Here is a 15,957-nt window from a genome sequence, read left to right as displayed (position 1 = left end):
GAGGTGATCTAATTGAACATATAAAATTCTTAAGGGGCTTGACAGAGTTAACACTGAGAAACTGTTTCCCCTGGCTGGGGAGTCTAGAACACGGGGTCACAGTCTCAGAATAAGGGGTCAGCCATTTAGAACTGAGAAGGTTTGTGAATCTTTGGCATTTTCTACCCCAGAGAGCTGTGGATGCTCAGTCACTAAGTATATTCAAGACAAATGTTGATAAATTTTTGGGAATGAAGGGAATTAAGGGATATGGGGATAGTGTGGGAAGGTGGATTTGAGGTAGAAGACCAGCCATGATCTTGTTGAATGGCAGAGCAGGCTCGACGGGACAAATGGCCTACTCCTGCTCCTATTTCTTACGTTCTTATGGTGGAACCACAATGTCTTCAGCTCCTTCCAACGAGCTACTTCTTAGGCCATCCTATCTCCCTGCTCTTGCTCCTGTGCACTCGTGATGAGTGCATCTCCACATGCAGTCCCCTCTAGCCGACCCTCTCAACTATGTGCGGTGCCAGACTCTGAGCTCTGAGCTGAATATATTCAAGACAGAGATCGATAGATTTTCTGATGCTAAGTGAATCAAGGGATATAGGGAATAGGTGAGAAGGTGAAGTTGAGGTAGAAGATCAGCCATGATCTCATTGAATGGCGGAGCAGGCTCGAAGAGCTGAATGGTTTACTCCTGCTCCTATTTCATGTCCGCAAGCATAAGGTTGAATGGAGGCTCCTGTTGTGCAGTGTTGCCCTATTTGTCTTTGTCTTCTTCTGCTGTTTCCTGAGTGTTGAGTGGAGCTTCTGGAGCAGAATTGGGGGAAAAAAAGGGACAAGAGTTAACATTTAGTGACATGGCTAAGCATAGTCAGATTGGTTGGCTTTTGAAAGCAGCAGCAATTTGCCATGTGTATGGATGGCATTTAAGTGAGAAGGAAATGAGGGAAAGATGGTTTAAACCCTGCAGGACTTCTCCTCCAGCCTCGCCAGACATCACGCCGCTGACACGCTCCCTGCCCGCAATGTCCCTCATTCGCTCTTCAAGTGGGGACAGCACACGGATGACTGGCGGCCCTCCTGCTGTGGCTGCCTGCTCCCGGCTGTTGTGTGCGAGCTTGGCCTGTAACAAAGCAGGAAAGTGTGTCAGCGTTAGAGTAACGAGAGGTTTTTGAGGACGTGCCAGTGAGGGTAGAATAGTGTTGCTGGCGTGTGAAAGATGGCAGAGGTGCGAGGAGGTGAAGGAAGTAATATTGAGGAGAGTAGCAGGTGCAGAGTGCCGCAGTAGGAGCAGAAGGAGGTGGAGTGAAGTGTGCAGTGCACTGTTGCCTGCAGCCAAAGTGCCCCTCCCCTTTAAGAGGCACAGGCTGCCTTTAATTGGCGTCAGCACATGCAGGATTGATGCCCCCGATTAGGCCAGCTGCCAATGAAGGGCGTCAGTAACACAGGCAGCCCATCTGCTTTATTTAAATTAATGAGGGGCATGAAATTGGGGCCTTCTTTGCATCCACGTGATCAGGTGCCACTCCGAGCATGTCGCCCATTCTGCGCACACTTGCAGCAACTTCTACCCCAGAAACGCAGCAGAACACAAAACCTCGGTGGAGTGCAGAGTCTCAGTGCAGTACAAGTGGGCTCCCAATGACTGTGGAGCCATTTACCCCAACACACTTTGGTGAAAGAAAGCCGGATAATTAGATTAATAAAAACAAACCTATAGAAAATTTACAGATGACACTTTTATTACATAATTAGTTCAGAAACAGGCCTGGCAAATGAGAAAGCTGTGTTACATATTTGTTTATATATTTAAAAGGCCATAAAATAAAACCGCAAAAGTGTTTTCTGACACAAGCTTTTTGCTTTAGTGCGGGTCGAAAATATTCACAACTGCTCATGAAAATGTCCTGCAAATAATTGAGCCAAGCTGAGATCTTTTTTTTAAAAATCTGCAGGGAAACAAGTGCGCTGTGATCAGCTGTGCTGGACATGACTGCTACAAAAACCAAAATGCGGGAGACATGTACTGTCCTGTCGGCCAGGACTACTGCAAGGTGAGCTCTATCTAATAGATTTATTCATATTATAATAAAATTGGTGACATCAGTGAGCAAATACTTTACATGTTTGGATGGCATTCCTCTATCCACTCTTTTAGTGGAGACATTAACCGATTTAAACAGCTTAATCCTGAATGACAATAGTGGGCATGGGAGCTCCCATACACACAGAAAGTGAGAGGCCCAAACGTGAGACCCCAATGTACATAAAAAGCAAGACCTTCCCATAGACAGATCTCCCAGGACTAGCATACTGCATGCAGTCTTAAATCAACTCTATTTGTATTTATCCTGTGTTAACACTTTAAGCAGATTTGGATGAATATCTGGTTAGAAATGGGATTGAGGATTAACCCCACTAGTCATTGGCTCCCAGCCAGAACTTTGTTTCCTATTACCAAGTTAATTTTCAATCCCATTAACTAATTTTTCATTCATTCCATGAGCCTTAATCTTTGTAAACCATGGATGTGGAGCTTAATCAAATCTTATGTCTGCTGGATTGCCCTGCCACTTGATGTGCTATGTCCTCAGTATACAACTCCACGACCCTTATTATTTGGTTATATTCACTTCAAAATAGGGAGCGATCTTATCTGTTGAAATGGAGATTTTCAGAATTGTAAAACTTTACAAGCAGAAGCACATTTGTATGTATACATAAAGCCGTCAATCAGCTACGTTTTCTACTGGATGCCATGTCAGGAATATAGGGGGGAATTTTTCGGGGGGTCAGCAGGCACGATCAGTGGCGGGTCGTGGGGAAAAATCTTTTCTTTGGCAGCGGGTAGGGAACCCGCTGTCAACCCATCTCCACGCTAGTCTCCCAGATGTCGGGTCTGTCAGCATTGAACAGGCCTGACACCAAGCGGCCAGAGAGGCAATTAAGATCATTAAGATATTGTTAAGAGGCACAAATACTATTTTAAGCTTACCTTTCAATTTTACGAGTTCCCCCATGGGTTATACGCTACTCGGGGATCACGTCCACTCCACAGGTCGTGAGTGGATTCAGCATTGAATTATCTGATTAATTGTCAGCTGCAAAAGTGGTATAAAAGCTCCCATCTCACAGCTGTTCACTTTCCAAGCTCAGAAACTGCTGTTTACTGCATTTGGAAGACAGATTGAGCTTTATGCAGCTTGCAAGTGTTTGGAGCCAACTCTCTATCCAGTGCCACCTCATTGGCAGATTTGCTTCTGTCATCTCAACTTCACCAGCCATCTATTACATCAGCATCGGTGCCCGTGAAACTCTCTCACCTTGGTCCTCAGAATCCTCAGATCAGCCCCAACACCAGCAGCACCAGGCACGCCAGCAGCACCAGGCAAACCAGCAGCACCAACAACACCAACCTTCTCCGCAATCAACTGATGTTGCACAGGACCCAAGGCATCAGTACCCGACCACATTGCTGCCCGGGATGCCAGGGATGGCTTCACGATGGCCAGATTTACTTCACTTGACGCTGTACACCCTGGCTGCCACATGATGTGCCAGGTTGGCACCACCCCACACCAACACCATAAAGCATCCCTACAATGACCAAGCCATTTCTTTCACACTCATCACCATTGCAGGGGATTCCATTATGTCTCACCATTCACTGCAGCTCACTACGACACTTCCAAAGGTGCACACAGATCTGTCCAAGAACACAAAGTGTTGAAAATAAAGATTTCAATGTTTGACAGCACATGAATGGACATGAACATTGGCTAAACCACCCAAGTGCCTACCCTTGTGTGTTGTTAGTTGGTATGATTGAACTAGGATGATGGTGAATGTGAGGGGTGGCTAGTGAGATGAGAAGTGATAATGTAGATAGAGAGGGATGGGTGGAGGTGCAAGGTAAGTTGGTGTGAGTAAGGATGTGCAGGAGTAGGGTAGGGAAGGCAGAGTGATGTGGATGTGATGAGTGGCACAGGAGGATGAGGTTGAGTGTGGCTTTGAAGTAACATTTGATGATTTGCTGAGATCATTGAAAGGTTTGCGCCACTGCAGTCTGGTCCTCCTGACAACATCCCTGCTTGTGTCCTCCTGTGCAATGTGCAACCAGACTGTGTTGATCTCCTGGGGAGGTCTGTTCCATGGGAAGGGAAGAGAACCTCCCTGTGTACTGTGACTCGAGTCATGCGAGAGTCTGGGTGCAACCCTGCACTCCTGTGCAGTGCTTGTCAGTGTTTGCAGCACCTCAATGCTGTAGAACACTGACAGCACAACTGTCAAAATCAATTTGCACATGGTTCCTTTAAGGAAACTGGCTGATGACACATCATCAAATGACATCATCAGACCCGCTTCCTTCAATTGGCCGGGAAGCACGCTGGGTGGGCTTAACAATCAACATAAGATCACTCCACAGAGTGGGCTGGAGCCAGCAGTGGGCTCGCACCCGACCACCAACTCCGGCCACACTGGACCCACCTCGGTCAGCAAAATTGTGGCCTTTAGAACAGGATTGGACCATTCAGCCCCTCGAGCCTATTCCACCATTTAATTGGATCATGACTGATCTATACCTCAAATCCACTTCCTGCTTTTGATTCATATTCCCTTGATACCCTTGCCTAATAAAATCCTGTTGATCTCAGTCTTGGAAATTTCAATTGATTCATTGAGTATATTCAAGGCTGAGATAGATAGATTTTTGGACTCCAGGGGAATCAAGGGATACGGGGATCAGGTGGGAAAGTGGAGTTGTGGTCAAAGGTCAGCCATGGTCTTATTGAATGGCGGAGTAGGCTCAAAGGACCGTATGACCTACTCCTGCTCCTAATTCTTATGTTCTTATGACCCAGCATTCATTTCCTTTTTGGTTGTCAAACAGAAGAAGTCCTTACTCTGCCAAGAATAATAGAATGATGGTTCATGGTGATGATGAATGATGAATGTTTCATCTCCACATAAAGAATTGCTGATCACACTGTCACAACTTCACAGTGGAGGTGAGCTACCCCCAGATTGGGATAGAGGAAGAATTAGCCCACACCAATCCTGTGCATCACCTTGCATCCATCTCAGGAGCAACATTGGGAAAGGCTTGGGCGAAGGTCAGATTTGTTGGCTAGGAAATGGTGTGCTTTATAGCTACCTAAAGAGAGGTGAGGAACTAAATTTAGCATGAAGCCTTGGAAATAAATGGAGTGGAAGAAGACTTTGAAATAATCATACTTTCAACATGAAATCTGAGTTAAATATCTAAGGTTTTTGATATGGACAGCTTTTGTGACTTCATGTTTTGGATGTGAGGGTTTGGAAAGGTTTCACTGATCGGGAATAGTTTGATGTGTGATTTGAAAAGTTATAGGCACCCCATGTGACCAAACTGATTTTTCAATTGAAAAGTGAGCACCATTAGTGACAAATTAGAATGTGGGAATCTCTAAGCGGTTGTTGAAAGGGGTTGAAATGCTGCTGTATAATTCAAAATTGCTAATAGTTGTACAGGAAACTCTTTATTATCCGGCACCGACGGGACCGGCGTGGTGCCAGTTTATCAAAAAGTCCGGATTACAGAGAGGTATAGTTAAAAGGTACGAGAGCTCCGTACACAGCAACAAATCCAGGCTTCCCTGTTGCTTAGCAACATGTGCAGGAACTCCGGCCACAGACCAAGCGTCCCTGTTGCTTAGCAACAAGTGCACGAACCCCAGTTACACAGCCACAGATCCAGGAACTGCCACTAATATGAAGTAAAACTTACCTGAACCTACTCCTGAATTTTGCTGGTTAAAAGAGAGTTTCCTGTATATAGTGGGCCCTCAGGTGTTGATTGCCTCTTCCTTTCTGGCTATTCATTTAAACTGAGAAGAACGCTGCGATGCCTGGAGCATCATGACTAGACACTCCTACCATCCCCTCTTGAAGGCACGCAGAGAGTCAGCACCTACCACACCAGCCAGTAATACGTTCCAGGGGCTCACTACTCCCTGGGATAAGAAAAACTGCCCAACATCCAGTCTATTCCTACTTTTGCATAGTTTAAACGCATGTCCCTGATCTTCCCCAATCTGTCAAACTGGAATAATCTATCAACAGGCACGCAATCCAGCCCTCTCATTATTTTATAAACCTCTATCAGGCCGCCTCTAAATCTACGCTGCTCTAAAGTAAATAGGCCCAGCTCCTTAAGCCTATCCAAGTAGCTACAGTTCTTTAAGCTATGAATCATTCTCGTAGACCTTTTCCAAGGCCACTATATCATCCACCATGTGAGGGGACCAGTTAAATGCTAATCATTGTACCATTAGCTCCCCCCCCCCCCCACAATCTGCTTGCTGTCTCCCTAGGGTTGCCAACCATCCAGGATTGCCCTGGAGTCTCCAGGAGTGAAAGAATAACCTCCAGGGCACTGCTGCGAGCAACCCAAGAGTAAAATCATAGGGGGCAATAAAAAAAAATTGTGATCTCCGAACAATTTGGTTTACTAGTTATAAAAATGTTGGGCATGGGGAAAAGGATGTTTGATTGACATTCAAGGATCATCTAGTTGTGCATTGAAGAGTCTATTCACATTGCGTTTGGCGTAGGACGGTGATGCCCATGAGAATGGACATGTCGGGCGACCAATGGCGAGAGTGTGGGGTGGGGCGGCTGGAGGTAGGAGGTCATGTGATGAAGCCTCGAGGAATATGTCCAAACAAGGTGACAACCCTATGTCTCCCCCAATAACTAAAGTGAGATATGGAGCTCTTCCCTTGGAAAAATTGTTGGAGCAAAAAATGAATGCCCTACCTCTCTGTAGTACAGTACTTTAATGTACCAATATGACTCCTTAAAACCTATCTCATCGACTAAGTTTTTGGTCACCTGTCCTAATGTCACCTTCTTTGGATCGGTGTCAACTTTTGTCTGATCACGCTCCTGTGAAGCACCTTGGGACATTTCACTACATTAAAGATGCTACATAAATGCAAGTTGTTGTGGTGACCAGCCCATCATCCAATTCTACTTTATGAGTTGCAGCATTAGAAATTTATAGGAAGTAATTTTATAGGTATTGGCCGCGAAATTCGATGTTGTAGCGTTGGCCGTTAAGGCCATTTTTTAAAAAATGGCGGCCGCCTCGCTTCCACCTGCTTCCTGCACAGGACATGCCGCCCACCATTTTGGAGAGGTAGGCAGTGCTGCTGTTGTCTGCATTCGCCTCTCCCATGTAAATGTGCAAATCATGAAGTCAATCGCCGTGCAATGCCTGAATTGCCACACGACTGCGATTTTGGACATTGCCACATTCCATATCGCCCTCTCCGAACCATGCACGGAAGAACGTGCGTGCAGCAGTTGTATAGAAATGCTGTCAGCACTTCTTAAAGGGACATACACATCTTTCAGGTAAGTTTCAATTTCAGCTTTTGGAGTGTTTCTTTGATATTTTTATTGGAGTAGTGGCTTGGTGCAATACATTAAAAAATGTGTTAAAGTGTGCAGGGAGTGCTGCTGGATGCTTGCAATGCTTTGGATGTTAAAGGAAGGCATCTGAGAAGATCACTTGCTCACAGTCCTGGGGGCTCTAGTTACAATCCTCCTTGGGCTGCAACATCACATGCTCAGCCAATAGTTGACCAAAAGAGGGAATGGAGAGGGAGGAATAGGAAGCAGAAGAGGAAGAAGCAGAAGAGGAGAAAGCAGAGAGGAAGCAGTAGAAGAGAGAAAAGCAGAAGAGGAGAAAGCGGAAGGAAGGAGGCAACCCAGACAGCCCCTTTCTGGCCAGGATATCTGCCTGCAGTACCAGTGATCACAACCCCAACTCCCCTTTCAACATTTGTCCCACACCTTACCTTCCCACTGTTACTGACCATCATGGCATCCTCTTGGCCACAATGCTGAAATAAAAGCAAACTTTCCAATCCAACTTTATCCATATATGCATCCAATATTACATCAAAAAAATCAACAAATCACCCTTGAATTTTGTGTGCCTTTGCCTATCCTACTGATGTCACACAGTGCTACCCCAGTGGCTGCAGCATGGCTGGTGGAAGGCTGCTGACTTTCAGTGGGGGAGACTGCAGATGGCCTTGCAGGATGACCTTGAGGAGCTGGTGCCTGGGAGTGTGAAATTGAGTGATGGTGTTTCTTCTTCTTCTTCTTCTTCTTCTTCACTCGCCACTCCCTCTTTTAGTCAACCACTGGCTGAGCAGACTGTATTTCTTGGGTGTTTAATGAGAAAGGCAGGGTTGTGCAAAGGGGAGGGTGGGAAAGCAAGAGGTGCATGCTTACTCCAGGTGCAGCTTGTACATCAGAAGCTAAAGTGGGATGAGGGGGAAGTGGGATGTGAAAAGGAGGATAACATATGTATCCATTCAGCCCCATCGCTGGCCAAGGGCGCAGCCATGCCCCTGCCAAGAATGGCCAGCACCGTCTCCTCCAAGTGGGTGAGGTGAAGCTAGGAATATAAGGTGTGCCTTATGTTTGGTAGAGATTGTTGGTAGGTGAGTGATGGGGGCGGGAGGTGGTCATGCATTGAGCAGTGTGTGAGGCTAGTGGTGCAGTTAGTAGGAGATGGCTTTTAAAGATGCATTCACTGGCCTTGACCACTCGTCTGAGGTCATGACACTTCTTTGGGCAGTGGAGCCAGGTGCTGGGGGCGATATTGCTGGCAGTGACCGCCTCGGCGATCTGGTCCCACATCCTTCTTTCTGTAGGGCCTCCGGGCCCCCTGTGGGTAGAGGACCTCACTTCCAGTGTTGAACCACTGAACAAAGCTCGAGTCCTGCTTTTGAGACCCTGGGTGCCCTTTCCCTGGCCTGTTGAGCCATTTGTGTTGGTGCTGAAGCATTTTTACCATTTTTTACAAATAGAAGGCAGTTCAGTTTTAAGAGCTGGAGACTGCCTAGTTTGGAATGATTTTACTTTTTTTTTAGAAGGCAGTTGAGCTTTAAGGGTTCAAGATTGCTTTCAAAAATGACAGCCCTGCTTTAAGAGCATGCAGGCTCACTCCAGCAATGCTACAGTGACGTGGCATTGACCCTGCTACTGAACGCACAGCCGGAGGCAGCACGTTCGTTGCTGGGCTGTGCACTAAAATCATTCCAATCAGCAGGCAGCACCAAAATAACATGCTGCCTGCGCTTTCTAAACGGGTGCGAGCAAATCTTGCCCCACAGTGCCACCGCCCGTTATCGGGCCTTATCGAATTTCGAGGCCAATATCTGATAAAGAATGAGCAAATATTTTGAACTTTGCATTCAAAGCGTTAAATGAATCTTCTGTCGGTTAAGTTAAAGAACGGTCGTCCTGTTTTGAATGGCTACACTCCATGCTGACATCCATCCTTGGTTGTTTCTGCTTCTTTTGCCCAGCTGGAAAAGAATACAGGATCCACTACATGGACAAGTAGCTGTGACAACAGTTGCAACACTGTGTCCTCTGGCTGTTCATCCAGTAGCAGTTCGACAACATGTATTCAGGAGTGTTGCCAGGCCACCACGGAGTCCTGTCTGAAATTAGATGGAGATGAAAACTTAATTGGATCCGCAAGTATGACACAGTCCATGAAGCTGATGGTGTATACGATTGCTATGTTTGTCTTGACTAATCACTTTGCACCCTTTAGTTTTTAAATGCGGGAGCCAAGAATTCACACCGGACTTTGAATGTTCAATTATGTCAATTTTTATTCAGACATCAGCATAAAACTGCATAAGCCTTTTTATGTCAGTATTCAATCTGAGCAGTTTTTCCAAGAGAATAATCACCCTTAATATAGCTAAAGCAATTGTTTTCTTCATCTACCAATTGGGTCTCAGAATAGGAGATGGCCTAAGGGGACCCTGTAACAATTCTGAGATGGGGGTAATAGCTCTCTCTGTCTATGAGCATCATCACCAATAAGATCAAGGGTTTCAAATACAAAGTCTGAGAAGAGAACAGGCAGAAAAACGTTTCTCTGTAGCTGAAGAATCCGAATTTTAAAAGTCCCACGAATGTCTTACTACTGCAAACACTCCTGAGGTCTCCAATGGAATTTTGCAACAATAAATGGTATCGTCACAAACCATTTTGGGCGTGTATATATATCTTCAATTTATGTAGTGTCTTTAACAAAGTATATTGAAAATAACCACCACATACATTCTAACAGTGTGGAAAAATTAAGCCATTTTCTCCAATGTTTAAGTCTGTTCTAACAAAGAGTAACATTTTGGTCCTCTCAACTTGTGATACAAAATGAGTGAGAAAATGGACACTGTCTTCTTGCCAATCTGAAATGGATACAATCAAACATAGGCCAAATCTAGTAGAGAAAGCAGTGTTTGTTCATTGATATTTAACATCGAAGTGGATATCAATAGTTTGAAACCTCAAGTGTAGACTGCGGATGGTGTGATATGAAACTTATTCCCTTTTTCTCAAATTTGCATCTCCACAGCCCTGCATTATAGAATGCTTGAAGAACTATACAGAAAAGGCTTATGCAGTGTACATAACAGTTCTAAATAGACATAAATCATTGTAATGTAAAGTGATACATTTAGTTAAAGGGTCTGTTCAGCGCTGTGAGTTCGCAGAGTTGAAATCTTTTTGGGTTATTGTAAATAACAACAATTTTTTTGATTTAAAAAATGTTGCTCCTATGGCAGAAAAAAACGTCTGTTGGGTCTTACACTTCATTATTAAAATACGGGAGGTGGGGAAGGAAGTGTGAAAGTGGAATATGCGTGCTATCTCAAAGAGTACAAAGTATTGTCCTCTGAGGGTCCCAGTTTTGCTATGTGAAGGACCAGCATCTAACAGCTGATGTTCTCTGCTCTAATATCACTTTTATGCTGCAGATAGTGCTGAACCAAAGGCAGATACAGTTCATTTCAGTTGATGCACAGCGGCTAAGTAATAATGGAATAGGACTTTCCAGTCAGCAATGTACAGACAAAGCCTCTTTAGTTGGCTTAGAGGTTTAAAATAAAAACAGGAGGTATAATTTTCTTTGTAAAACTCAGCACCATCAGTTTGAGAGCTCTGTCTCGTTCTTCTGTATGTTATAGGTAAAGGGCACTCTACTTCAAACTGCAGGGTGGTAAACTGATTACTTTGTGTTTCTCTCCACCTGAAGGAGGCAATATTAGAAGTGTACAGGAATAACATTCATGTTTGAACACAACAGATGTGAATCAATTTCATATATTTATACTCATATGTGGTTTATCCAAATAGCTACCATGTGAGTACAAAAAGAATAAGCAATATGAAGGCATATATTCCCATTAAGGAAAGTAGAAGGAATGGGAGGGTCAAGTCTTGCAGTGAAAATGTACACAGACAAACATAGAAGTCATAACATGAAACTAGGCCATCGGCCCAACCAGTCCATGTTGATATTTACCCTCCATATAAGTAAACAGTCCTAATCAGATTTACCCACCCTGTTCCCATAGCCTTTCAACCTCTTGTCTTCACCTACCTCTCCAATCCAATCTTCAATGTTGATAGAGTTTCTACTTCAACCACTAACAGTGGAAGTGAATTCCACAGAGAATGGAAGAGATGTTATCATGTGGTTATGTTGGCATTGGAAGCCCTCAGAGTTTTATTTAGCCTTCTGTTTTTCCATAAATGTTGAGGGAAAGAAATCTGTCTGTAAATGCAAGAAAGACCACATTCCACTCCTACCCCACCCCTGCTTCAGGAATGTTTTTCCCAGTTCAAACATCTCTCCACATCCAAGATGGAATGATTTAGTCAGTGCAGCGTTTTTGTTTCCTGTCCTTATCTAAAAGTGATTTCAACTACCTGGCATTGTCTTTCACGTTCAATCTGCGCACACTCACTCCTGAGCAGGCCCTTTAAGAATTGTATGAACAAAGTTGAATGTATTTCTGAACGGTTGTAGCTGCTGTCGTATCCACTGCCAGCCCTGTCATTGCAGAGCACACTGCGAATTCGGATTCTGGCAAGGTCTGGTCACCCTGCTTATATGTGAATATGCAGTTTAAACCCATGTCTTGTGACGTTTGCTTCAACCATAAAATATTTGTTTGACTGGACTGTAATAAAATTAAAACAGAATTATATTTGTATAACTTTAGAGTAATGTATGGAATATGAATAAAGAGTATAAGAAGGATTATATTCCTCTTCTAATGAAAGCAAGAGAAAGCCTGCTTTTCTCCATAAACAACGATGTTGCATTCTCAGAAGATGCATGCTTTCATGATTTTGCTAATTAAGAAGAAATGCAGACTTTCTCCTGCTTTTGTTAAAGGGGGAATTTCACCTTTCATAGAGAAATAACTGAAAACAGCAGGAGATATCGCTGTGAGCATTGCAAGCATTCACCATTTTACTGTTTCCATTGTGAGAGGCTCATCCCCAAATAAGAACGTTTGAAAATAGGAGTGTGTTCTGCTTGAAAAGTGTCATTCTCATGCTTCTCTTCCTTAATGGTCATTCTTATGAAGCCTCCTCACTCGGGGCTTTGTAACTCTGATCTTACCAAGTCCGCACCAACAGTAGAAACATCAGCCTTGCACCAGGTACTAGTAGCTGGGGGCTTTGTTGTGCTGGTGTATTCCAATTCAGTAAGAAACTGCTCCCTGATCACATCAATGGGAAGTGAGCTCCTTAGAAAGTAGCGATAGGAAAAAAAATTACAACACGAAATATGACTAGAAAGGATTTTGTTTTGGGATTTCAGGCACACTGTGGAAGGATTTTCTTCACTTGGCCCTAGAGTCTCAGAGCTGGCCTCTGATCTATATTGAGTAGGTATATCCAATAGATTGGTTGACTTTTTAAAATTACAATTTGCTATTTTCCATTTGATTGAATAGCCACAGACATCAAAATAAGCTTACCATAATTTAAACAGATACTGAAAATGAAATGGAGGAGTACCAATTGTAAGGAGCTTCAGAAACCTCAGTTGTGATTTATGATTATTAGCTTTTAAAATGACTAATTACAGATGCTGACTCATTGGGAATAACTTTGGCTTTGGTCGATAGTGTAAAACGGGCGATTTGAATCAACCACGCGTTATACATCCCTCCCGATTTTCATTTCAATCGGGGAAATGTATAACAATCCGATATCGCTATCGCCCAAATTCTAAATCATTCCCATTGAGACACCTCCCTGTTAGCTTTTATTTTATTACAATCATTTTCCAGCTAATTCGCCTTTTTAAAAAGCTAAACATTGGAGTGAACTGCTCCTTACTTACAGTCCAAGGAGTTAACTGTGGTGATTCCTAAATTTCCCTGTCTTTTTAATTGCTTGCAACTACTGCCTTATAGTTACCATCATCTCCATTCTCCATTAACTGGTGAAATATCTGTCAGATTTGTACGGTCAATATATATATAAATGGGACTGGATTAAGTCAGAGGTTCTTCGGAAGGTATAACTTGTGTCAGATCCAGAAGGTTGGGAATTTGCATCAATTCACAAAAGACCTGCCCAGGTTGGGGGTAGAAGGGAGGCGGAAGTTAAGAAAACAGATCACTCTGAACTGTCAGGGAATGCAATTAGAAGAAAAACATACTTAAGAAGCAATAACAAAAACACAAGGTGTTCCACAGAAGCATAACCAGACAAAAATCGACGATGATCCAAAGAAGGAGGGTTGACTAAAATCTTAGTTCAAAGAGCAAGTTTTAAGGAGGGTCTTAAAGAAGGAGAGGGAGGTGGAGAGCCAGAGAGGATTAGGGAGGCGATTCCAAAGCTTAGGACCTGGACAACTGAAGGCACAGCCGCCAATGGTGGGATGAAAGCAGTGGGGAATGCACAGGAGGCCAGAGTTGGAGGAACACAGAGTTTGTAGGGCTGGAGAAGGTTACAGTGATAGGAGGAAAAGGTGAGGCCAGGAAAAGATTTAAACACGAGGATGAGAATTTTAAATTTCAGGCAGTGGGGGACCGGAGGTCATTTAATAAGAGGGAGTGGATAATGGAAATCTAATTACATTTCAATTTGATTTACCATTGATTAATTAGTTAACCTACCATTGATTCTTGTGATGACAGCCATTGTGTTGTAGAATGAAAACCACTTATATTCTAGCTTCCAATTTGAAAATTATAGATCCAAAGAAATAATAAAACCCTAGTTTGTTCCGGATTCGATTACTAATTGCAATATATAGACCCAGCCTAGCCTGTTATAACCAAGTTTGGCTACAAATAATTTTTCTTTCTGACTAGTAGATTATTAGTTAATTTTTTTGAGATTATGGACAGAAATGAAATTAAACAGGTTCATGCCTCTATTAAATGCACTGGGTTCATACGCTGAAATCACCAGTAGTAATTCCCAGCCTATAGTTGACCAATAATATACAGTTTCACATCATGTTACTGTACATGTTGCTGTAACAGTGCAACTTGACTGGTAGATCATCAAGGAGGGAAGCTGATGACATTTTGAATGCAGAATTTATGTGAACACAGCACTTAACTATATTCAATACTTCTTGGGTCTGTCTTTTAAAGCAACAACAGGTAAAAGGCCTCCTGTCATTTTTGAGTTTTGACGTCAATACAGGAAGAGAAATTCACAATATCCATACGACATTGAACTGGCTAACTCTCATTTTCCATAGAATATTTTTTAATTAGTTTCTAATGAAATCACAGTTGAACATTGTTTTACTTAATGCGGCTGCAATTGTTTAACTGTGTTATTGTTAGGATAAAGTCATTCTTTTTGTTTCAGATAATGACTATCAGATGTACGACTCTGTGTGGCATCTATGTTTTATCAAATGAGCTTTAATAAAGTTAAATTCAAATACAAATGGTCTGTGCTGTTTAACTTTGCTGCCTTGACTTTACAGAACTTTTAAATTATTTTGTCTTTTAAAGAAAGAAAAAAATACCTTTATTTTGGGGAGTCATATATAATCATACTTGTTGTTGATTTTGGTGTGCATATAGGGCAATTTGTGTGTTCATGTCCACTGGGGTTCAGTTGGTCTGGGTAGCATATTGGTCATAATGGACTTGGCCCCGGGTAATGGGTGTGACTGAGGAAATAGATGTGATAAAGTTGTTTGCGCCCAACAAAAATATTTCAATAAATTTGACGCTGGGTTATGCACAAATTGGAGGTTTTCACAGTTTAGGTATTCCAAGCACAACAAATGATTACTGACACAGGGTATTATACATGCAAATAAGTACGTTTAAAAATAGGAGAGCATTCTACTTGAAAAGTGTCTTTCTCATGCATCTCTGCCTTGATGGTCATTCTCATGAAGTCTCCTCACTCAGGGCTGGCTTACTTCCTCCCCCTGAAGACTGTAGAGTTTACTATTCATTTTTGGCCAAATTAAGGATCTTCTTAGTGATAGAACTGTGTTTGCATCTTTTTATTGTGTATTATTTTAAATGTAGACACACATTTAAAATGCTGTGTCTTCTGCTGCCCTCTCTGTATTTCTGATAACTTTAGAAATGTAACTGTTGCCATTACTGACAACGATTGGCCAGCTATTTATCGTACAGTAAACTGTACAAAATGCTACATTGAATTTGATGGATTTTTTTCATTAAAAAAAATCCTGCTTCACTGAAACGTGGGAGGAGAATTGCATTTGTTCTGATATGGAGCGACATTGTAAGTGTGTTAATTATAAAAAAAACACGTTTATGATATTGCTCGAAACACAGCCCAGAGTAAACCACCAGGAAAGCATTCATGAGGTCACTGCACATATAACCAGAACAGGTTGTCCTCCATGGTTTCCTGTGTCCCTTCCTCATAGCTGCCATTTCCCACTCATTACTTCCAGTATAACGTTAATACATTATAATCATCTGCATAGGCCAATTCTCTCATTTCCATAAGTTATATTGACAACTAACAGCCAACTAGATGTCTTAACTGACTGCCAGATATAAGTTTAGATCCAGAACATTGGAATATTTGGCATTAACAGTATGATTATATGATGACTGACACGAA

The 15,957-nt window shown here is 42.8% G+C and overlaps 1 protein-coding gene across 4 annotated transcripts in view; it reads left to right on the top strand.

Moving 5' to 3' along the window:
- The window catches only part of LOC147103139 (uncharacterized), a 106,222-nt gene extending 91,434 nt beyond the window's left edge, over positions 1-14,788 (top strand). For all 4 annotated transcript variants that reach the window (XM_085962474.1, XM_085962475.1, XM_085962476.1 and 1 more), the window contains exons 8-9: positions 1,944-2,042; positions 9,357-14,788. In XM_085962474.1, the coding sequence (XP_085818600.1) occupies positions 1,944-2,042; positions 9,357-9,617 (360 nt within the window). In that variant the 3' untranslated portion in view covers positions 9,618-14,788. The remainder of the gene's footprint in view (positions 1-1,943; positions 2,043-9,356) is intronic.
- Positions 14,789-15,957: the final 1,169 nt, after the last annotated feature.

This window comes from Somniosus microcephalus, chromosome 20 (genome assembly GCF_052327205.1).
Source record: "Somniosus microcephalus isolate GS21.2 chromosome 20, FLI_Smic_1.0, whole genome shotgun sequence".
Taxonomy (NCBI): domain Eukaryota; kingdom Metazoa; phylum Chordata; class Chondrichthyes; order Squaliformes; family Somniosidae; genus Somniosus; species Somniosus microcephalus.
The sequence above is the reverse complement of the archived record's forward strand: the minus strand, read 5'-3'. Positions and strand labels throughout refer to the sequence as shown.